Genomic DNA, 25,138 nt, shown 5'->3' with positions numbered 1-25,138 from the left:
TGAGTTGTGACTGAAAATATAACGGACGGGAAGTGCTGAGCTGGACTGAATCACTGATGATGGGAGATGACGTGTTATTTTTTTTCTTTCTTTCGTTTTTTCTTTTTTCTTTTTTGAATGTGGAATAGTTTTCTTTCCATGAGCATGGCCCTGCACAGGCCAATGGGAACGTATAAGAAAGCATCAAAAGGCATGAGTTATGAGAATTTTACTTTTTAATTGGGGGTGACACGGTCATTTTGTCCCTTCTTAAATCCAGACGCAGGAACCAGACTCTCATAAAAAAATCTATTTCCCTTTTTGCCCTTTTCACAATATTTTTTTTCTGATTTTATAAACAATCAATATAATGGGAGGTGAACTTTTGTTGTTTTTGGCAATTCCATCTTTGATGTTTCACATATTATCTAGAATTAACAATTAATGCCTTAATTTTAAAAAAAATTAAAAAACTGCCTAGCGTAAAGGGTGAGGTTTTGGTACATGAAACCGGGTTGAAATCGTCTGCAATTCCGATCTCATACAATTCTGTGCAATACCACCTTCAGACGGTGACACGTGTATTGATATCAATACAATGATCCAGATCTGGTACAACTAATAAAACATTAAATCAGTGAAAAGGCATTTAAATCATATCTAGACCATTGTATTGGTATCAATACACGTGTCACCGCCTGAATGTGGTATTGCACGGAATTGTACGATATCGGAATTGCAGACGATTTTTTTCCCATGAAACCCTCACCCATTATGCGGTTTCCAATACAAGTCTCTTAGTTGTTACCTTGCCGCTTCCCACTTCTATAGTATACCTATCTAAAGGAGAAATATTACCCAAAACTCTAGTTAAGTAGGTTAAATAATCGGTTTGAATGTTATGGTTCAACCACCATGCTAATGAACTAACCATTTTAATGTCAAAATGGTAAAAAGAAGATATTTATTTTTAGAGAAAAAGGGAAATTTATTCAAGTGAAGCCTAAATAACTTCATGCACCAAATAATGTGCTAGACGTGTATAAAGCTTGCTTGCTTTAAGGAATTTGGAATGGTGAAAATTCACACATTTCCAACAACTTCCTCCAATCAAAGTCTTTCAACTAGATATTTCACTATAGGGTCATCACCATTTAACCAATAATTACTATCACGCGAGGTTTACATGCAATATCCTAACCCCCCCCCAAAAAAAAAAAAAAAAGAGTTACTTACAATACAATTAACTAAATGTCAATGATGACACCATAGATGCAACATCTTTACAATAATTCAATTCCAGATCAACTACTAGTTGATAGACCAAGAAATGAACTAAATCAAGACTTAATTGATTTGCCAAGAAAACAATACGTGGATAGAAGAAGGAATATTTGAGTGATTCTAAGTAGACAACTTTCAATGAATAATTCCTAAATCGACATGTCTTGTTTTGGAATCAAGAGCAAATAAATAAGGTCATATGGGATTGCTTCGAATGATCGCATTGGGATTTCTATCTAACATATATAGTGGAACCTTTTAGATTATTCATGTGTTAATGGATCTCGTGTCAATCACTAAACCCATGATAAAACTAGCCCTTGACCATGTCACTTCGATGGGCGAGAGAGGACATCGTGCAATAGTGGGAGTATCTTCAACCATTTATAAATAAGGGGACGTTTATTGACCCTATGATGGTGGTCGAATCCTACATTACGAGTGTAGGAAACTTTCTCCATCTCAAAATGCCAAAGTTAACTTTTGATATTCATTGCATTTTGAAAGCCTTTTATTGACACCACATAGTTAAAGGTCGTTTTGTTTGTTTGGATTTAATACAACAATAACAAAACAACAACAAATTCAGCCTTATCCATACTTAATGGGGTCGGCTACATGGATCCAAACAAAACAAAGTAAGTAAAAACTGAGGTATAAACAGAAAAGGGTATGAAGATATGAGAAGTGAAAATGAAAAAAACACCATAATAATGAAGAATGCAAGAAGAAAACCGAAAGACAAAAAGTTTTGCAGTCATTTACTATTTATTTGGATAAGGAATTATTTCAGTAAATTACTAAATGTACAAAATTAAGATTTATTTGAACTAAATTACTTTGCTTTTAGGCCAAAAATATTGTTGGGGTGATGAATCTATTTTTAAAACGGCCAAAATTTTCAATTGCCATGACTATTAAATCTCTAGATACACAATCATTGTCATCATTAATTTTTGAATTTTCCATGTTGGTTTTATTTCGACTTAATTTGCAACATTTAATTACATTCAACCAAAAGCTAGCCTTCATTTACATTTAATAAAAAATATATATTAATATGAAAAAATAATAATAGGTACACAATATTAATTAATTTTTTTTTGGCTATGAGCTTCAAATTTTGTTGCTATGAGTACACAATACACAATAGTAGCTTCTATATTTGATTAATGGGTAAACAATTATGTATTAAACATATGAGATAAATGCAGTCATTATGCATTGGTTTGTTGCTTATGCTTGAATAGCAAGCGCCTCATTGCGTGAATTCTTGTCACATAGGTGTGTGAATTGTACTTAATGTGTTCCCCCCTTTTTTCGGGTTCTCTCTATCATTCCCTTACTCCTCTAGTGTGCATGAGTAAAATTCCACTAAACAGTTCATTAGAAAATAGCCACATAAAAAAAATTTTAAATTTAAAAAAGAAGAACACCCTCACATTTCTCTCCTCCATCATTCATTGTTTCCTGTGTGTACGAACTATGATCTCACCCTCTCCCATGGCCCCCATTGATTAGGCGTGGTGATCCCATTAAACACCATGAATAGGTGTTATGGCATGGATACTTCGACATTTTGTATGACCAACATGTACTTTCACACTTTGTGAACAAGTTTACCTACTTAAAAATATATAAATAAATAAATAAAACAAAGCCGTAAATATTTGTCATGTGCCAATAGAGCTGAAATTTATGTTTGGTGGACATGTCTAATCATCTTACATCTATAGTATCCTCATTTTTTTTTTTTGGGTTGGGTGGGTGGGGTGGGTGGGGTGGGGGTGGGGGAGGGGTGTTAGGAATTCTGGCATAGGGGAATTGTGAGAGATAGCGCAGATCTGGTATTACCACCAATATTTGCCCAATCTTTTTTTTTTTTTTGGGTATTCAAACAATTGAACATCAGATATCATTCTATCTCCAATCCTTCAGTAAAAGTTTGAGAATTTCTTCACAGTCAGACCATATTGTGATGGAGGTGAGCCTAATCGCTTTGCTTGTCGCAACCTTTTGTAACTCCTATGGTTTCCGATTCATGTGCGCTTCCTACATAATCCAAACTTGGTAGTACAAATGCAATTACCATCAAGAAAAATGATTGGAACCCAACTAGTGGTGCAAGTTCATGATTCAAAGGATCAATCCCGTCTAGTTGAGTTTTTCAACTCAATTTACACAAACCTCTATGTAGGTGGATATACAAATCTAAGCTTAAAGATAACCTCTAGAAATATTGGATTTACAAATGCTGCCTTGGAACAGTTCATAGTTGTTCCCTTATCTTTCTTTTGGTTGTAAACAAAATGGATCGTTTGCTATCAGAGCTATTCTGTCAAGAGCTTAATGGAGGAAATGAAAGCAGTGAGGAACAGATGGTAAGGCATATGCAGCAACCCCAAAAGGGTGTTTGAACCCTGAAAAAGAGCAGAGTCGAATAGCTCAGGATCCTCTACAGAGCTGGTTTATTTGAAATGAAAAGTAAATACAATATAGTTGATCACAATGGACGTGCTTTCCTCTTAAGACGGGTGGTGGCATCACTGTTGGAGCATCACTCTTAAGAAGGAGATTTCTAAGGAACTGAGATAAAGAGAAGAATTGGGCTTCACAGAGCATTCTGAAGCCAGATATCAATTGTGTTCAAAACTCAGAATCTATTCCGAGAATGCATACCAAACACAGAGCCTTAGATTCCAATTGATTGCTGAACCACTTAATGGCACTCCCACATTCTCTAGATCAATTTCCCAGAAAAAAATTGGTAAAAATATTCCTTTCTCATCTGAGAATTCATGGTCTCTGGTTCTACCGAATCCAGCGATCCCAGGGGATTATCACAATACAGCAGTTCTAAACTTCCCTGGTCCTTTCACTTATTGAATTGATTGATAGTTTGGTTGGTTTTTTCTCCTTTGCTTCAATTATTCCATAAACTAAAATTACTTACCATCTCAAGTACCATCCCATAGAAAGCATTGTTTCACTTTCATCTATATAGAAAACCTGTGACAACTGAAAGTTGAGCAGAAAAGAGTAACAGCAAGCAAGAGATAGAGAGTTTCTTAAGAGTCAGTCCAACTTTTTTGCATCCTCCTCTTTCATCTTCTTCTCCCACCTGCGCTTCTTGTAATCCAGTAACATTTCTGGCATTTTCTTCATCAATTCAACAGTATTTGCCCTTTTCTCTGCAGATATTCTGTCGCACTTGTGCCCTTTCCTCTTGGTCCTCATCTCTTTCCTCTCTGGATCATATGGCCAATCCTCACCTGCAAGGAGGACCTCCTTGCGGAGGCGTGCCCGATGGCGAGCACTAATGCCCGATGGCTTCCATGCCCCTAAGTACCAATGTCCCCAAACTCCTTTTGAGAGCTCAACTTTGTACTTGGCCAACTTTTCCTGCCATGGGTACTGATACGCCTCAATCGCTTTCACTATGGATTTTCCTGCTTTGCTTGCCATTACCTTTTACACCTCTTCTGCATTTTTTTCATAAATCGAAAATTTATTACTTTTAATTACTTTGAAGTCCTCAAAAGCAGAAAATGAGGAAGCTGCATTACTAACATTTTGAAAAGAGAGTATCTATAGACATAACATACAACAAGATCAGATGAAATAGTCACTTAAAATTCATTTCATATATGAATAGATGAGTATCCAAGTGGTTGTTAGTAAAACATGCTGGAGATAGTAATCTGAGGACAGAAGACTTACTTCCTCACATTTATAGATAGTATTCTGGTCAAGTCCTAGCTCTGACCTGCTAAGCATAAGAACAAAAAAGTTATACATGTTATACCGATGGTAACCATGGGGATGACATGAAATAAGAGGAGCACGCGATCTGAGTAGTGGGTAGAACAATAGAAAAATGGGTTCCATGGTGGAATTGACCAAGCAAATATGCAATTAAGTCATGTCACCATAATCTTCTCATGCTAATCCCAATTACAGCACAAGCGTTTATTCTTGGATGCTTATCCCATATTCCTATTTGCGAGCTTGATTCCTCTAAATCTAGACACTTCTTCATAGTCAAAAGGAAAAAAGTAAAACAACAAAGAGGGAAAAACAAAAGGGTCATTTTCTTCGTAATTGGTACCGGCATTTTGGGAAATTGTGAACAATAGAAAGTAATGATTTACAGTATCATTTTAATATATTGTGAGAAGCAAACACTTTAGTATGAGGAGCAATGATTTCAATATGTCAACTTAAGACTCTTCTGTTCGATGATCGACCCTGCCGTCCACCAAAACAACAGAATAAACAATAGACACAGAAGTCAACTGCTGGGGGATTTGCCTAAAGAAATAGACACAAAGATCCATTTCCTGTGTTGAACGACGTCGAGTGTCTCAGGTTAGATCTCAATTCCTTATCATCATTGTGTTTATTTAATTGAGCTTCTATTTTAGACTGGTCATCCTCAGCAAGTTTCATGTTAGTCTATTTTCTCCATGTTGGACGAGATGCTCTCTCTTTCTCAAGGTCAATGTTACTGAATGCGTACAGTTTTCGGTTTCTGTTTCATTCTCTCCTGAATCGTTACTCCTCTAGATCAGAATTTCAGAACCCAGATTGTGCTTCCGTTTTCGATTGGACCAAAAAGAAGGAAATTCAGGGTTTCGGTTTTTTGTTTTCCCCTCTTCGTTGTTTTACCAGTTTTTCCTTTGACTATGAATAAGTGTTTCGATTTAGAAGAACCAAGCCCACACATGGGAATATGGGACGCATCCAATACTAAACGCTTGTGCTGTGATTGGGATAAGCATAAGAAGATTCTGGTGGCATTTTTGTTTTGTCAATTCCACCATGGGAACCCATTTTTCAATGGTTCTACCCGCATGCTCCTCTTATTTCATTTCATCCACATGGTTACCATCGCTAACTTGTCTAGCTTTTTTGGTTCTTATGCTTAGAAGGTACAGCTAGTCTAGACTCTTGACTCCAAAAGTTAAAACCAAATAATTAATAACATAAATGCATGCTTGTCTTTGGTTATGTAGTTTTAATCTAATTATACATGTTAAATGACCACAAATTGGCGTGTCATTCAAGAACACATAGACATTGAAGTATATACTGCACATATGCTATCATATCATGACATCCAAGTAAACCCAGTACCATAGCAAATGGTGTGTTGTAGTGCTCTGTGATTTGGCTTCGATCAAGCTTACATGGCAGGAAGGAAGACAAAAAAAATACAAGATTGCTATGCCCTTGAGTCTGTTCAAACAAACTTAAGGGTATGCTCTCTTAATTTTGCAAAAATATAGAACTAGTTGAATGAATATTGAAGTGTTCCTAAGCATCCTCAAGCATCAGTTACCCCTTCTTTAATCTTTGGGCATGGCTCCTTTCTCCTTCTTACTACGTATATATTAATTACAGCACAAGCGTTTACAGATCTACCATAATCGAAGAAGAAGAAGGGATTCACCTACCTGAAATATCTGGGTCGACTGTTGGAGCGTCACCTTCTTCTCGTCGTCTGAAACCGATCGCCAAGAAGCGATTTCAGAGGGCTTCAGGAGTAGAAATGGGAGTAGCGAACAGCAGGGCAAGATCGGCTTCCCGGAGGGAGCAACGTCGTTCTTCTCGTCTTCCAGCTGAGGCAAGAGCGGCCCCCTTTTCCTTTGTGATGTTAGGTTAATGAGGAGGTTTTTTATCGGGTTTTTTAGGAACCAGGCCGGTTTTGTGCGGGTTAGTGGACTGGGCCGATTTCTTTCGCTATAGAGAGGATGGATCACAATAAAAGAATCCGAGAACCCAAGACCTGATCCGGACTCTTAAGACGATCTTGCGCTGGGCGTCTGGGTGAGAAGTTTGCCTCTTCCAAAATCCAAAATAGAAGAAGTAGCTGCTGAGGTTTGCTTTCACCACTGGCTGCGTCTGCTACTCCATTATACTTGAGTAACGAAGTGGAGGGGACGAATCATAGAGAGGAGATCAAGGATTCTGTTAGCAGGGGCCGACCATGACTGGTAGATTCTGAGTCGTACTATACCTTTTATTCATAGTGTTATCATCTAATTCCAATTCCCAGATGCGCCTGCATGTTATTTCCGGATTGCTCTCCTCTTGTTTTACTGAAGGGAAAAATAGTTTTACATTTAAAGATTACGTTTCTCTCTTAGATTGCCGTCAAAACATGCTTAAACCGATAATGAACTTCTGGGTTTTTTTATCGATGTGATTTGATGCTGTTGTTAGTTTTGATGGTGTCAATAATTGATAAATTCGATTAAAAAAAAAAAAAAAAAAAACCACAGATACATAGAACCTACAAAAAGTTCAAAATTTTTGAAGGAATTTAACATTCCGAAACCATATATCAATATCTAGCGTTGCACTACATGAATTACAAATATCACAAAGAGAACAGAGATGCATACCGTTCACCATTAGGGAGGTTCCTTTGAGCCACCATGACAACGTCTAGGTTTCTCTCCCTCTTAAGTGTACCTTTTATAATGGGGTTATGCCACATATGCCACATGTGATACGAACATTGGGAAAACTCAATCCCATAAACTCGCTTATAAGGTGAGGGAACCCAAGACCATATCAACTCACATCAAATCCCTTTATGTAACCGATGTGGGATCAACCCCCATACAATTGATATGAGATTGTAACATACCACCACACTTCCAAATTGATGTCCACGGTGGTCCACTCTGGATCAGGTAACCCCCCCAAGGGATGGAGCCAACCTAGGGGTAAAGGAGTGGAGGTCCTCCCAAAGGGGATTTCTCTCAGGGGCTCAGTTATGTGCATATATTACTGTGAAGAAGAAGCTTTTAGCACCATTTGGGTCTTAGATTTTGAGGTAGATGACCTGGGAGGAAGATGAGGCCATTGAAATCTTGAGCTTGGAGTGTTTCCGAAGGAGCCAAATACAACCATTGGGATAATTAGAGTAGTTTGAGAGGAAGGACCAAGAAGTAGCAATGGAAACAGAAATATCGGGGTGGAGGGGGAGGAGGATGTTTCCTTCAAGGACTTCAGTTTCAAGGAGGTAGCAAAACAAAACTTGGTTGGAGTTGAGGCGGGAGCGGATATCGACATACTTGGTCGACAAGTTGAGACCCTGGACATTCTAATGGGCCCAAGTATTCATTGAGAAGGAGGGAGGTGCGGCAAAAGCTTTGCGGATCTCGAAGGGGCCAGTTAAGGCAGGAGGAGGAAGGATGGGTTTTGAGTTGCTGGTGGTACTCCTTGAGAGGGGGGGTGGTAAACTAAGGTGGGATTGTCGGGAGCCTTCTCCACAAGAGGAGGGTGCAAGGTGGAAGCTTGCAGAGGCGTAAAGAGGTGCTGGCAAGTTGTGTTGATGGCAGGAGAAGGAGAGTACTCGATGGGTTGCTTGATGGGTCAAAAGGACCCCCAGTGGGACCCTGGTTGCTGGATCCAGTGAGGGGGGCCGATGGGTTGAATGGACCAGGGTAGGGGGGTCGATGGATGGTTGGGCCAGAGATAACAGTTTGCTGGGGTGGGGCCGATGGGCTAGGGTTAAGTTGGGGAAGGGCCCAGGTGTTACTTTTGGTGGATTTCCAAAGTTTTTATTTTCATTGTTCTAAAATATTTCTAGGAATATTTTTACACATGGTGCATGTTCGTTTGCTTCCTGATAGAAATGGTACAGGAGTGTTACATTTTTTTTTTAGGACATTGATTTACAGAATTTTATCGATAAAGCAACATGTTTTGCAAATGATTTTTGGTATACAATTACACTGTCATCGTTCTTACAAGCAGTTTTGTACAGACTATGCCCAAGAGCAGGAGATGGAACTTGAAGCATTGCAAGCTATACTTATGGATGACTTCAAAGGTTTGCATCGTTACTGGGTTAGATTTATTGGTCATGTTGTTATTTGGTTTATTTTTAAGGTTTTCCCTCTAGCCATATAAACAAAAGGATGCTTATCTCTGTGTTGTTCAATGGCAGAAATTCCCTCTCATGAGAGTGGCCTCAGTACATCAAATCGTTGCTTCCAAATTATTCTATCTCCCCAGGTATGGAGTTGTTTTTTTATTGAAACAATATATTTTCTGCTTAGAGCTTTGCTTGGTCCCCATTTAGTTAGAAGTGAAGGGTAGTAAACTTGAATAAATTTTCATTGGTAAAGTAAGGTAAAATGAAATGCAAAAAGGAAAAGAAAACATTTCAATAGTTGTTTGGTTGGAAGGAAAAATTTTGATATTTCACTTTGTAACCTAATGGCCACTTAATTGATTATTTAGTTAGGGACCACGGGCCCAAGTTGGCAAAGTATTATGAATATAAGAGATAATTTGTTCATCAGAACTGATTATAAAGGGGCCTATTGTATGTTATAAAACTTTCTGGAACTTGGGTTAGGAGGCTGTTAGTATTAGTCGCACTTCTCTTTTTTGTTAAATAGTCTGCATTTTTGTTTGTCATTTTTCTGCAAAGAGTTCAAAAACCATAGATTTAAAAGATCTTTATTTAAGTGGGATGCTCTAATTATAGGTTGACTTGATTATTGTACTTGATGCTCGATCTGCCTTGCTCTAAAGCATATATTGTTGATGAAATCTCTTCTTTGTTTAAAAGAAAAAAGAAAGGGAAAGCATTTCATGTGGTATAATCAACTTATAGCCTTTGATTTTTTTTAACTGTCAGATGTCTCCATGTCCTCGGAATCTTGTTGCATTGGTTTGTTTTATTTTTGTTAAAAAACTCTTTTTTAACTTGCATATGTTATATGAATAGCTATCGGTTTCTGGCAACATGTGTCACCGTCATATTATTCCAACTTGGTAGGAAGGATAACAGTTGAAACTTTAAAGATCTCTGCTTGTGAGCAGCCAGGGAAGATTATGCACTAATAGTTGCTTGCTAGTCATTTAAATTCAGGGTGTCCTCTTGTTCCGGGTGTTCTACATGTTCTGAGATTTATGTTTTTGTTCTACAGGATGAGGATGATGCAGATGAATCAACAACCACTCCAGGTATCTCAATTTATCTAATTGGAGCATACTAGTTTTCAGTATAAGAAAATCCAACATAATGCCATTTCTGACTTACATTCTTGTGGAAGTTTAAGTTGTATCACCTAGATCACCTCTTTACATGGGTTGATATCTGTTAATTTTTTCTCTGTTGCAGTTCAATTGGCTCTAATTTTCTCACATACTGAAAAATATCCAGACGAACCACCATATCTGAATGTAAAAAGGTAAGTGAATGCGTTTTATTGTCTAAACATCATTGTGCAAAGCATATTTTCTATATTCTATTCCAACTCTCTTCTCTTCTGTCTGTCAAATGAAATTCTATTATTTTTATTCTTAGAGGAAGAATAGAAAAATTCTTTCTCATTTATATTTCATATCTAACATAGATGTGTAAACTTAGTCTTAAACGGCTATAGTGATGCATTTCAGGCGGGGTTAATAAACCTCAAAATGACCTGCAGCCAATTGGCCCAATTCATTGACAAATTCTGAGCAACTTAAACTACGAGAGTTGGGGAATTATAAAAATTAATTCTGGTTAGAGATTCTGGAATTGAAACCATGACATGCACACAAATTTACAGACTTGAATGGAAAATTAGATAGAGGTTGGATCGTCTTCCAACACCAGTCGTCAAGTTAATCTCCTGCGCCGCTGAGCGAAGCTAAAGCAAGAAGAAATTTGTCTTTGGAAATTCAACCCAATCTGGTTATAAATGTTTACCTTTGCTGGAAGTGAAGTTTCAGAATTTCTAGAGCCATTGATGCCACTGCATCATATGTGTTTCGGATAATGCTCTTACTTATCCAGTTTCTTCTTCTACTGGTACTTGTAATTTTATCCTTCATCATCAGAAGGCTATTCATATGTATGCAAGAGGTGGTTATGCAGCTCAAAAGCTAGTGATACCATTAATCCTGGAATATTCAATTTACCAATGGTCCATTAGTCTGTGGGACACTTACATGGACTTAACTCCATATGCATATAGAATTGCTCTCTTTTGTCTATTTGTATTAATTCCTCTGAATATTCCTGAGTTGGTCTAAATGATTTTGTATTTCCTAATTTTTGAAAAATGGTATGCTGTGCAGTATACGAGGGATACAATCAGAGGATCTTAAAATTTTAAAAGCAAAGCTTGAGCAAGAGGTTATTTTCTCAAGAATTGTACTTTGATTTGATTTTTGTAAATTCTTTTGATACATTGTTCTGTTATGCTTATTTCTTTCTGCCACTAAGGTTTCTATCTCGTGTTTATCTTGCATCTTGAGTGGCCTCGTTATTGAGTGAATTCCTTTGCATCACAATGTTCCCCAAATAGGTATATGTTTCCTATATGAAATGGTGTAGGTGTTAGTGCAACGTCTATGTAGGATGAGTTCCAATAAACCTAATCCTAGTGGGTGATGGGCCTAATATACTCCTACATTAGGCCAAATAATGACCACAATGCAAATTTTGAGAAAAATTATAGTTCTGCAGGCTTAAGATTGGAAAGTGGAAACTTCTTGAGCCTCTTTTAAAACATCAAATGACATTGAAGTTCGGAAATTAATTATGTTAAGAGTTAAGACTAAACTTCCAAATATCGAATTTCAGCCTAAACAGAATTTGACCATGTGGCAAAACAAGACTGAAAAATCTAGGACTACCAAGAGGATGCATTGGAGTATGAATGGGTGCATGGACATACATGGTAGGGTATATGATTGAATTTGAGTCTGAAATTTGGCATGTTACCTATAAAGACAATTTCCTAGATATGTTGGATTTGTTTGCGCTTATCATGGATGATTTAAACCAGGAACATTCAAGACTAGGTTTCATGGTGTATGCTCTTTACCGATGATATTGTTTTGGTGGATGAGACTAAGGCCAAGATTAACACTAAGTTTGAGCTATGGAGATTGACCTTGGAATCAATAGGTTTTAAGATAAGTAGAACGAAGACAAAGTAAATGATGTTTAACTTCAGTTGCACTACGATGGATAATGAAATGGTGAAGATTGAGGAAAGAGAAGTACCCCAAAGTGATCATTTTTAGGTGTTTGGGGTCAATTATAAATAAAGAAGGTGATATAGATGATGATATTTCTCAAAGGATTAAGGTGGGATGGATGAAGATAAGAGGTGCGTCTGGGGTGTTGTGTGACCAACGTATTCCTTTAAGGTTTTAAAAACTTAAAAGAAAGTTCTATAGGACAGTCATTCGACCAGCTATGATGTATAATGTGGAACGTTGGGCTGTGAAGAAGTATCATATAAATAAGCTTCATGTAGTAGAGATGAGAATGTTTAGATGGTTGTGTGGCAAAACTAGGAAGGATAAAGTAAGGAATGACCATATTAGAATGTGGATTTGGGAGTTGCCCCGATTCATGGTAAAGCTTCGAGAAAGTCGTTTGAAGTGGTATGACCATGTTCAATGGAGGCATGAGGATGCTTTAGTAAGGAAGAGTGATCTGATTCAGATAGAATCTAAAAGAGCTTAGCAAACCTAAAATGATTAGGAGAAGTAGTGAGGAAAGACATGCATAGTTTAGGTCTGATGCCAAGTATGACCTCGGATAAATATTTTTGGAGGGCAAGAATCCATGTACCGGACCCCATGTAGGTGAGATTTTTCTATTTTTGTTGTGGTGTGCTCGTTTCCTTTTCTTTTGCCGTCTTTGATTGGATCCATGTAGCCGACCCCATATAGTTGGGGTAAGGCTGAGTTGTTGTTGATGTTATTTTGGATTTGTTGCATCACTCTTCCAACCTAGCAAAACTAGGTCTCATTAAGTAGATTCCATCTAAGTGGTTGTGTAGGAAACTATGCCAGTAGACTTCGACAAACTTAATTTTGGTAACCTTTTTTCTTTTGTTTTTTTTTTGGGGGGGGCGGTGGTGGGGGTTGGGGTCGGAAACCAGTAAACTTAAAAAGAGTCATTACTTGTGATGAAAATCTCCATTTGGTCTAAAGCTTTGGGGGTCAGTTCTAAAGTTATAGAGCTACTATTCTGCTAAATTCCAGACCAAACTGATAAGCTAAGTCAGAGTTATGATGATGTAGTTCAAAAGAACAAGAAAGCCAGCAAAAACTAGGCCATCAAACTGGACCAAGAATGAACTAATATACTTAATTAAATCACATTTGCTTGTTTTGGTTCATATACTCCTTCGATTCTAGAGTTACATGAAGTTTTCTAATCCTAATCCTTGGGTGATTAGAATACCCCATTAATTGGTAGCAGAGCTCTGTAGGAGCAATAGAGCCACTACACTGATGGGACGATATCGAGGGTTGCTGATTTCTACCTCCAATTGAAGGATGAGCATGCGGGTCTGATTTGGTATCACTACAAACTTGTGAATGAGTATTTATAAAGGGGAAAAGTTGATGTAGTTCAAAGTAATAGGAAGGCCAGCAGCAAACCAAGCCATCAAACTGGACCAAGAAACTAATATGTTTAATTAAATCTCAGTTGCTGGTTTTGGTACATAAACTCCCTACAGTTCTGGAGTTACATGAGTTTTTCTAATCCTAATCCTTAGGTGAGTAGAATATCCCATTATATGAGGCCCCTTGACCATACGATAAGTGGGGTGCTGAAATCTATTTTATCATGTAATCTCTAGGAAATGCCTCAAAACTCAAATTAAGAATAGATTGTTAATTGACTCACCTATACTATACCCCCGATCCATCCCAATTGGTTTCATTTAGCAAAATGATCTTCTGTGTTTGTTTCTGAAATTGGTTTCACAACTTGCTTAGAGTGATGTTTGACTCATTTATGTTTCACAGGCATCTGAGAATCTTGGTATGGCTATGGTCTACACACTTGTTACATTGGCTAAAGATTGGTTGAGTGAAAGCTATGGTCAAAATGCTGGGGTTTCAGACACCGAAGATGAAGATACAGCTAAAGATGACGTATGGCTGTTTGTCCTGCCTATGACTTTCACTGCTTTATGATGCTGTGTTTTCTGAATTGCAGGTGTGATCTCTGTTGATGTTGCCAAGCTATATTTTGTACTCCTTGGCTACAAGAAACTAAACTTGTGATTTTGGACCGTTGGTGTTTTTCATCTTTATCTCTGTGGTTAGGTGTAGTGCTTAACTTTACTTACCTGAAAGTTGAAACACGACTCAAAAAAATAATTGGGTTACTTATAAAAAAATATTATGGCCTTCATGTTTTCAAATCACTTTCCTAAGGGTTTTTCTGGTTTTGGATCACGTAAAGTGGAGAGCCCTCATGGATCACGCTAAATGTAACATAAAATACCAACACCCTTACAAACCCTTTCCTGGCATGCCTTGTGGCATGTAGAAAGTCAAAGAATATCTACATCGTGACCTTTGCATTACTGATCACTCAAAAAGTTGTTCTGTGACATTTTTATGGGGGAAAAAATTCTTCTCAAAGCGACACTTTTCTTCCTCCAACTTTCCATCACATTTCATGTTCTGATTTTCTGTTGAAGTATGAATGCAACCATGAAAATACAACAGAAATTAGATGTATTTTCCACTAGTTTGCAGTTACTCTTGCAGCCACATCTATGTTCCCATAGCTTCAATATATTTGGTTAGATATTATGCTGATGTTTCTGGCTTCTATCCTGCATCACTAAGCCTTGCTACCTTTTGTTACTCCCATTTTGTCCCTGGCTTCTAAATTTGAGATTTTGAGCTGTTACGATCTACAGTAAGTAGGTCAGTGTTTAAATGGTAGCTGGTGAAGATGTATTTTTGAACCTAGATTAATTTTATGAAGCAAGAGAAATACCAATTTAGCAACCTAGGTCAAGAAACCTCATTACCTGGAGGGATGTGGAATCCAGGAGGTGCTGCAGAGTGCAGTGTGTTTGTGGTTTAGGTCCTCTGTATTCAGGGCCGGCTCACCATTCTGCTGAGAACTTATGTTGTCTGAGCAGTCCAAGAACAATACCTGGTAATAAAGTACTGATTTAAGGGTTGTAAACTTATAACCAGTACTAAAAGTCCAAAACAGAATCAAAACAGAGACATAAAATTCCAGAATTGGTAGAAAACAGATGTAACAAAATTATATTGGTAGAAAACAGATGTAATGAAATCATATAATTAGGGCACGATGAAAACCTGATCAAGTTCTCTTTTTAGGGGTTATTAACCTGCTGAAAATCTCAGCTTGATCCGATGACTAGATCAGGAATTGTGGAGGATTCCTACTGATACTAGGATAGGGTTAAATCTGTCAAGTTAAATCTCAGAATAATGATCTGATTGCAGGTTTTTATAGACTAACAGAATATCAATATGGGTTATTAATTCCAGACCCAACAGAATAGTAAACACTAAACAGACTATATTGATTTCAGTTTTTAAGGTCGCACAACTCACAAGGATCAATCCAACTCGAACAATGACTGTGTGAAATAACGAGCAGAATTGAAATTAGAAAACAGGTTATGAAAAAAGGACACTGTTGGTTGAAGAATTCAGTGAACAGAATCAAAATCAGGAATATAGATCACAATCAAAAGAGCAGTCCTAGTGAAGATAGGACCGAGGTATCACAGGAATCAACAATGGACAGAGTGCAAAGAATATCAAGATCAGAATGGTATCTTACTAAGGAACAAGTAAAGAACAATGGCACCTGGGCTTCCCACTGCAAGGTGTTGATTGGTTTCACACCAATGACACCTTGATTCACATTTCACACAAGGAAGAAGCTTAACAAATTCGTTAGCAATGCTGGACCCCCCTTACAAACTCATTTAGAAGACTCCAAGATAGATTCAAACACTAACAAGGTGATGTAAGGTTGGTTCACCCTATGGTAAACAACCCCAATAATACAAGCAACTCACATCAAATCACAGATCTGGTTGAATGAAGCCTCAAAACACTGCAATAAGTCCACCGATTAGAGCTGTAACCAGACTTGGAGAAGGGCAGCAACACAAGGGTCGATCATCTCAGAGTCAGGGTTTTGATGGAGAAAAGGAGAGAGAGTTTCGGCTGGATTTTGGCTGGTCAGCTGGGGCTGAAACCCTGGTTGAATGGTCTCTCTACCGAGGTCTCGAACCCCTCCGAAGACTTTTCGAAGAAGGCTGCTGGATAGGGAGATATTGCTCCTGTCGATTTGGCCCCAAAACCCTGACAAGCTGAAATCGATTTTTACGTTTCATGGCTGCTGCTTCAATCTGATCTTCTATGATGCTTCTGGTCTTCAAGTATTATAAGAACACTCAATGAGTCAATTCACTCTCTCACAGTAAACAAATAAAGAGGAAAATAAAAGAAAAAAAAGAATTGATTGGGGGGTTGAGAAAGGTGGAAGAAGAGTTATGGAATGAGTATCTCACCCCTCAAGGTGTAGGCATCCCACCTCTCAATAACAGCTTTTCAGCCAAGAGTTTTCACTCAAATAGTTCATTAATCAAACTTGTGTCTAGTACAATCGATGGGTGCCTCTTATAGGCTTACATAGGTTTTTTTTTTTAACCCGAATATTATCTGGGACCCTAGGAAGCCCCTAAAATTTTATTAAATAGGCTTACATCGTTTATTTCTAAAGTAGGAAACTAAAGCTGGAAAGAAAAACCTTATAATTTGTTTTCTAACTTGCTAACCAAGTAAGAATAAATTAAAAACTAACAACTAATGACAAAAAGGAAACTAACCTAAGTTACAATATATATCAACTACTTGACTAACAAAATAGGAAGCTAACTTGGACAATCAAAATAGAAACTAGACGAAATTACACTCCCCTCCCCTGTATGTTTCAAGTATTACACTTAGACCCCTACGAAGTTTGAAATTATAACCGCACCCTATGCTGTTAACTCTGTTAGAAGTTCATGTTAAATGACTCATTTACCCCCTTCCCCTTTCTTTAAAAAACACTCTCTTGAGAGCCGATCGAGGGTTAGTTTGTTTGATCCGGTCAACTTGGATTTCAACTCTTGGGAGCCGATCGAGGGTTAGTTTGTTTGAGCCGATCAACTTGGATTTCAAGTAGCTTGTAAATCAAATGAAAGCCAAAAATGGTAAGAGAGGAAGAAAGAAAATGACTAATTTTCACCATCGATTTTCATATCAATCATCATCATTCACCATTGAAGAATAAGAAACAGAGCATAATAGAGAATAAGAGAGAACATACAGGCACTCATTGCATCCAATCGATCTCAGATTTATGATAAATCGCCACAGCCCTAATTCTTCAATGCCTCTTTTGAAAAACCAACCGAGAGCTTTAATCTCCCAAATACCTAACTCTCTCAAAGCCCTAAGACTTCGATTGTGTTTGATTAAATCTCCCGAAGCCCTAACTCTCCCAAATCTGCGATTTATACTAACCTTAAGACTTTGATCTTCATCGATTAACAAATCCGATCTTCAACAAGATGTAATATCTTCGATCACGAACAAGATGAACCACCTTCGATCGCCAAAAGTTTGGAGATGAACCACCTTCGATTTCATAAGTTCAGAAACCATGGAGGAATGAAGAGGAAGAGTTACAGCTAGCGAGTGTCCATCGTCTTCTCAAGGAAGAAGACGGTAAAAAGTTGGGGGTATTTTGGGGTTTATGGAAAAAGTGTAATACACTTAACGGTTCCTCACTCACGGTCAGGGTACTGTTGATAGAATCTAGAACTTAGGAGGAAGGGGAGTTTAATTTCAAACTTCGTAGGGGAGGGTTATGTAATACTTGAAACATACAGGGGAGGGGAGTGTAATTTCCTCTAGAAACTAAATCCTAGGATATATGTAGTTCGATGGCTGCTGGGACTCCTTTCTTGAAGCTGCTCTCTTCAACAATAAGGGACAGCTGTATGCATTCTAGAAGCTCCTTTTGAAGGCAAAAATGGAGGCTAAAGCACTGCTGGTCATGGGAAGATGGACTGCTGCTGAGCTGGACTGAAGGACCAAAAATAGTAACCAATAATTGCCCAAATCTGGGCTGAGAAGGCTGCTGCTCAATGGGTCCGATCAGGGTCAGATATGGGCCAGGAATGGCCTCGTTCAATGGCTGGCCACCAGTTCTGGAAGGGAACCCTGTAGCTCGTTCGATTGGCCCCCTAACCTACATCAAAAGGAAAGGCCCAACTTAATTGTTAACTAATTAGGTAACATAACTGACTAGGAAACTTACTCCAAACAGGACTGGACTTATAGAATCCTAATCCATCCTAACTATAACACTTAATAACAATTAAATAAAGAAATAATGACACTTGCTTAACTAGTCCCGTATGCCTAGCCATATTATAGGCCCATTAAAGTGTCCCGTTATAATGAGAGCACATTGAATCAAAGGCTTAACACATACATAACCAACTCAAAGCTTATTTTTTAATAAAATAAGCCCATTTAAATCATTTAGGTGATTTAACAACATCAATTCTCAGTATATGGACACGACCCAATTTAAGGCTCTACACTGACAACCAAATATAGATTCTTAATGAACTGGTTGGTTAGCGGCCGCCCAGCTACGCGTTGGCGAGAACGTCCAATCTCTCCCCATCTTTAAAAAACTTGGCCTCAAGTTTTGCAAAGTTAAGGAATCAATTTTATATGGTGAGCATTCCATCGAACCATAACAAAACTTTGGCAGTTGGGGACGCTAGAAATGTAGCATTCAACGTGTTGAGCTTTCTCTTCAAAGAACCTTGGTTGCGTAACAAACTCTATGTGCTCAGCCTCTGAATTTATATCAACTGCATCCTATTCATGGAGTCCTCGACTTTAGTAGCCTTCTCATCGAAGACTTGAGACAAGCTTTACCTCTTCAAGAATAACATCATAACTGTCGACGATTTCTTGTGGAGCGTTCTCGACCACTACCTCATCTTCCACTGTTTCAGCTTTGTCTACTTCGGTCTCTTCAAGGTAGACTTCTTCAGTAAAATCTTCTACCTGTTTTCCTTGTGTCTTTGAAGCTTCAAGCATTGTCTTTTCTTTATCATCACAGTTCATTGTGATCACTTCATCTTTTTAATCTTCTTCAGGCGCATTTTCTTTAATTGGTGCTCTCTTAATTTCTTTCGGTATTATGAATTTGAATTCAGCCTTTGCCTTGACATTGTTGGTGTCAGATTTCCAACACTCTCCAGCTTGCGAACTGAATTTTATATCCGGACACTTTAAGTTCTGCAACTTAAAATGCATGTTGATGGTAATCTTTCAGAAGGGCCAACTTCTTTCGGATATGCTCTTGTAGGTATTTTTCTTTCAGTTCTTTCATCTCCTCCAAAGTGGGTGCTTTACCACGATTCTCAAGCTTCCTTTCATAAGTCCACCATTTATGTGCGACACCAATCAATTTTGTTCGAGCCAACTTCATCTTTCTTGTTTCTGAGAGTTTGAATCAGTCAAATAATCATCCAAGCTTGATAACCAGTCATAGAATATATGTAGATCATGTTACCCACTGTACTCCTTCAGTTCAAACCTAGCATGGCCTAGTATGTCTACTCTTTTAATTCTGTTCTTAACTTAGTTTCCTTAGGCCCCGTTTGTTTAGAGGGGTTTATGGGGTGGGAAAGTATGACATGTAGGCCCCACATGTTTATGGGGTGAGCAACAGGAAAGGAAATTATTGTGATAGTTACTGTTCAATCCCACCCTTATCGTGTTTGGATGCAAATGGGAAAAGTGAAAAGCGGTGGAGAACTGTTCATCTTCTTCTCTGTTGTTGTTGTTTTTTTTTTTTGAGCTTGCTGCTGCAGCTTGTGCAATAATAGAGGTCGTAAATGGAGACAAGATCTTGGGTGATGGTGGTATTAGAGTAGGCGTTGGAAGAGAGAGAAGAGAGGAGGGTGTTGGGGTTGGATCCGGAAAGAGGAATTTGTGTCTAGGCAAATGAAGCCGTTGTAAATTGGGTTGCCGCAGATGCAGAAGCTGATCAAGAAAGAGAGGGCGACGAAGAAGAAGGGCAAAATGTTTTGGGTTCATTCCAATCCCAAGTGCAATGGGAACATTGGGTTTAAAAACAAAAAATAAAAAAATCCAAATGTGAAGTAAACGTTAGGTTTTTAGAAAAAATCCAAATGCGATTGGGTTTAAAAAAAATAAAAATCCCTATAATACTACTGTTCATCTTCTTCTCTGTTTTTCTATTTTGTTTTTTGTGTTTTTTTTATGATGTTTTCAGCCTAGGTTACAGGCTGCAAGCAGACGAGATCACAAGCGTGTGGTGGCTTGTGATTTGGGTGAGAAGAGACGGCTTGCGGGTACTGTTGTGGTGGCTTGTGATTTAGGTGAGGAACGCATTTCCAGCATCTATGTTGGCTTGCAGCAGTAGCTGTTTAGTGTTGCAGCGACTGTGCACGATGGTTGGGCAGTGCAACACGGTGATGAGAGACAGGTTGGCATGCAGTTAAGAGCGTCAAGCCTCTAAGTTGCAAAATCCCAGCAAAGTCCTACCGATTTTGCAGGACTTTGCAAAGGGGTGGGGTGGGAGAATTGCTATGCCACGTGGGCCAACAGGAAAAATGAGTTCGTCTGCTCAAACTCCCACCCCAATTAACCTAACACCCTAACTACTCATTGGGGTGGGATAATTCATACAAGAATCCCACCCCAAGAATCCCACTCCATCAAAATACCACTAATCAAACAGGCCCTTAGTGTTTTACGTTCATTCTCTTTTTCTCAAGTGTTTTACTGATAATCAGTCGATCATTACTTTCTTCTTTTCTGAACCCTATTGTGGTTTGTGAAATTACAGTTTTGCCCTTGCCCTAGTTCAACTAGGATTGATCCATATTTTCTGATCCAGCCCTTGGATCAATCTCAGAATTTTGGCAAGTATTTTACCCTATGTATACTGAACTTGATTTGAGTTTCAGCCCTTATTGAACATCTGATTTTGTGTGATCTATATTCTCCCTAAATGTGAACTATTCCTTTGATTAAAGATCTTGTCTATTGGTACTGTCTTGAGTCTCTTTTTTTTTTTTTTTTTTGTAAACTTTTGAGTCTTCAAATTTGGTACTATATTACCTAGTGAGAATAGGACTGGATATCACAGGAAGCTTTAATGCATCGAATTGCAGAGAAGTGAACTGAAGAACAATACCTTAACGAAGGTTAAACAAAGAGCAATGGCTGCTGGGCTTCCCGCCACAAGGTATTGATTGGATTCGCACCAATCACAGGATTCACGCCTTGATTTCTCAAGGAAGAGCACTCCACGCAGAGAGGCAGCAGCACCAGCTATTTTCAAAAACAAATCGTGGGCTGAAAGACCCCATGCCTATTATTTATTGATGACTATGAAAAGGAGTTAGAGTGGGGCTGGAAAACCCCCTAGCCGACTCCTAGATGCTTGGCCTAACTCCTTTTAAAACTATACATGGCTTGAGGTGGACCCAACTTAAAACACTTAAAAGACAGTGAAATAAATATCTAAACTGAAACAAGTAAACCACCGGTTCAACAGGACTGACTCAAAATAACTTAAAACATAAAAGAAACAATTTATAACAAGAAACAAATTGGACCCAAGCCTTAAAATAGGATGGGCCACATTAGGCCTGGCCTTTCTTGGTCCTACTGCGACATGTCTTCAGTACTGCATCACCTGGTCCACTGCTAAAAACTGGGAGGCATGCTAAAATTACTGTTTGTGGGAGTTGGACTTGATTTTCTTCAAAAATGTTTCCTATTTGTGTATGTGCAAAATAACTCTGGACCCAGTATCCACTACAGTGTAAAACCTGATCCAGAATTGTTGCGCTTTTTACATGCTGGATTTCAGCTCCAAAATTGTTATTCCTGCTTAAACCAATGAAAGACTGGCGATTAGTCTTATGCTCTCTTGTTATTCGTACTGACTGCTTAAGAAATGTTTTGCATTGTCATCTGCTGTGGTGTTCCACACGACTTAGCCTGGTCATCTATAGTATCATGGAACATATCTACTTCTACTTATCCGTACACAACCTCCCACCCCCCCCCCAAAAAAAATAATAAATAAAAAATCAACTTTTGTTTGGTATTCTCTAAATGTCTGCAGTTTATTTTTTTGTTATGGCTTCTGGAAAGAGCATGGCAGCTTTGTCATTTACAGTTCATTCTAGTTATTGCTGTAACTCCTGAAGCATGACTATAATGTTATTCTTTATTATATTCTGCAAGCTTTAGAGAAATTGTGGTGATAGTCATTCGTAATTATGTACAGGTTTTTGTTTCATCTGATTTTATTTTACTCTTAATCGTCTTTGTAAACATTCTTGTATTGTGACCCAACGTGTAGTTTTGCTCATTGTCAAGTTCTATGATGACTGTTATTCTCTTTGGTGCATTTGATCTTGAGCTTCACATATTCATTTATACATTCTGTTCTTTTGATTGATTATCTTAATCATATTTCAATTTCAGATAGTTATACCACATGGAGAACCAGTTACCGTTGAGACTTTTCTTGCATGGAGAGAACGATTTGAAGCAGAGTTGGCCCTAGAACGAGCCAAGTAAGTAATCACACGAAGCATGGCATAATATTTGTTTGCATGTTCACCCCCACCCCCACCCCCAAAAAAAAAAAAAAAACCCTGCAGTCAATGTCGTTAGATAATGGTGTTGGTTAAAGAAATGATACTGTGCAATGGCAGAAGATTATCTTTATCAATAGAAGGAATTGTCAATAGCACAGAATCATGATCTCTAATCTTGATGATGGTGCTTGCCGGGTCTTCTATGCTTTAGGATTGATGTTGATTAGATATCATTTTCATGTACTTTTATTTTCTTGATTTACTGACTTTAGTTAGATTTCGTTGTCGTATGATATATATATATATATATATTCATGTAACTGACTTCAATCTTCATGACTGACAACCCATGTGATTTTCAGGTTGATGCCGGAGTCTGCACTTGCAACACCTAAGGAGAAGAAGCTCACAGGGCGACAGTGGTTTGAAAGCGGCAGAGCTTCCGCGGTATTTTTAGTTTTTCCCGACAGTTTCTTACTATAGATTGGAGAACCCTCACACCCCCCACCCCTTTAAAAAGAGGAGGGGGGGGGGGGGGGGATGGCATTCAATAGCCCAAGCTTTGAGCAACCATGTCTTAGACTCAAATAATATTCTTTTGCCCCCATTGACAGAAAGGTGCTATGCCAGTCACTGAAGAGGGTGAAGAAGACGACGAGGAAGATATTGACTTTGATGATGAGGATTTTGAAGGTGATTTCTCCCCATTCATTTTAAATTTATTTGTGGCAGACCGAAAAAGCTGCTGATTGCTTTTGATGATTTTTTTTCCCCAGTTGGGAACGGTAATATTAGTTAGATATGTCCCAAGTATTTTATTGAGCTAAAAAGACGATGTCCTGTTTCTGCAGATGATGATGATATGCTTGAGCACTATTTGGCAGAGAAGTCAGACTCATCAACCCATTCTTCAAGGAGAGGCAACTGAAATGTTTGGCAAACTGATCGCTTATCCCCTGCGCAGGGCAGGGGATGGGCGTAAATATAGCTGAGGGAGATCGGGCTGAAGAATAAGCAATGTGTTAGAAACATTCAGATTTTGGTTAACCATATTGTGCAACGGGACTTATTATCTGGTATTTATGTGGGGTGGGTAGACACAATGTTATGAAGTTCTATCATTTCCCATTGAGGGAAGAACCAGATATTCTTACATTAGACTGAAATTTCTACTTTGCTCTAAGCTCTATTAGTTTCAATGGAAAATATTTCCTGGAAAATCAATTTTATTTATTTGTCCCTTTTCTAAGTTGGGGTGGTAAATTGAGGAAAAGAATCCATCCACATGATAGGAGTATGTCTTCAATGGGTGGCAATTGTAACATTGTCCAAAGGTGTGACACCAGTTTTTTTTCTGGAAACATAAAAAAATAAAAATTTAAAGTAGTTTCCTAAGTCCACACAATATTGGAAGATTATTTTAAAATTGGTTTTGTTGAATATTGGGGCTTAATTTGGGGTAAGAAAAGAAATAGAAAAAAGGGGGCTTGGATCTGCTTGTTAATTTGTTGGAACGTATCATGTTGACCATGATGATTTCAGTGTGAATGGAATTTTATTGGATACTCTCTCTCTCTCTCTCTCTCTCTCTCTCTCTTAATTATTAATTATGAAAAATGATTTTTATCTTTTTTAACAGCTTTCATATCCATATGAACAAAATCTTCATGTAATCCCTACTTGATTTAGATCCAGAAAATTGTACGGACTTTATGAACTATATGTTATTGCTCAAATCCGTAGTCAATCCTATGTCTGATGGGAGTAATTGACAACTGAATCCCATTTTTTTCATTATTTTTTCTTTTAATTATGCGAAAGAAATTAAAAGTACAGAAAAACCAAGTCCCATACGGAGTCTGCTAATCTGATATGGATTCTCTGAGTGTAATCAAGTTAGCAATTGTCTTGGCTCTTTAAACTTGACCATAAGCCAATAGAAATAGGAAATAACTTCCAATCCCAATCTTCACACGTCAGAAATCAAACTGAACAACCTCCAAAAGAAGACACAGAATATTGTTGTACCTTCCGGATCAATGGTTCCAACCAAGACCGAAATCAGGAACCGGATCAGAATCAGCCAGGGTTAGTGAGGAATTGGTCAGAATTAGCCCAAGGTTGCCCTAAACCTAGATTTTGGAAGAACGGCCAAAACCAACTAGATTTCCTTTCGGTTCGGGTTCAAGTGCACTGCTAGTGTGAATCAATATACCACTATTAGATTATCAGAGATATCCTGCATAATCCCATCAGAGTATCAGACCATGTAATGGATTCAGGTAACAAAATGTCATTCAAAACAGGAAAAGTTGGGTTGGATGGTGAAGAAATTGGTGTAGGTTTAGAAAGTGGGTTCAAAGATCCAGGAAACCATA

General features: G+C 38.1%; 2 protein-coding genes across 3 annotated transcripts; one reads left to right on the top strand and one right to left on the bottom strand.

Moving 5' to 3' along the window:
- Window positions 1–4,166: 4,166 nt before the first annotated feature.
- LOC122064383 lies at window positions 4,167–6,917 on the bottom strand. Of its 2 annotated transcripts, XM_042628098.1 has the most exons (3): window positions 6,720–6,917; window positions 4,984–5,029; window positions 4,167–4,745 (listed from the first exon to the last, which is right to left on the bottom strand). In XM_042628098.1, the coding sequence occupies exon 3, from the start codon at window positions 4,726–4,728 to the stop codon at window positions 4,339–4,341; it is 390 nt and encodes a 129-aa protein (XP_042484032.1). In that variant the 5' UTR covers window positions 4,729–4,745; window positions 4,984–5,029; window positions 6,720–6,917; the 3' UTR covers window positions 4,167–4,338. The 2 variants fall into 2 exon arrangements, with proteins under 2 accessions (XP_042484032.1, XP_042484031.1); XM_042628097.1 differs by lacking the exon at window positions 4,984–5,029 and having other exon boundaries at window positions 6,720–6,914.
- A 169-nt stretch (window positions 6,918–7,086) lies between these two features.
- On the top strand, window positions 7,087–23,980 carry LOC122064382 (RWD domain-containing protein 1). The gene is made up of 11 exons (XM_042628096.1): window positions 7,087–7,259; window positions 9,044–9,109; window positions 9,227–9,294; window positions 10,218–10,254; window positions 10,412–10,481; window positions 11,356–11,413; window positions 14,056–14,184; window positions 22,645–22,736; window positions 23,123–23,207; window positions 23,375–23,453; window positions 23,612–23,980. Exons 1-11 carry the CDS (start codon window positions 7,253–7,255, stop codon window positions 23,686–23,688), a joined length of 768 nt encoding a protein of 255 aa, XP_042484030.1. The 5' UTR covers window positions 7,087–7,252; the 3' UTR covers window positions 23,689–23,980.
- Window positions 23,981–25,138: the final 1,158 nt, after the last annotated feature.

Source organism: Macadamia integrifolia, unplaced genomic scaffold (assembly GCF_013358625.1).
Source record: "Macadamia integrifolia cultivar HAES 741 unplaced genomic scaffold, SCU_Mint_v3 scaffold164, whole genome shotgun sequence".
NCBI classification, from domain to species: Eukaryota; Viridiplantae; Streptophyta; class Magnoliopsida; order Proteales; family Proteaceae; genus Macadamia; species Macadamia integrifolia.
This window is presented reverse-complemented; position numbering and strand designations above follow the sequence as displayed.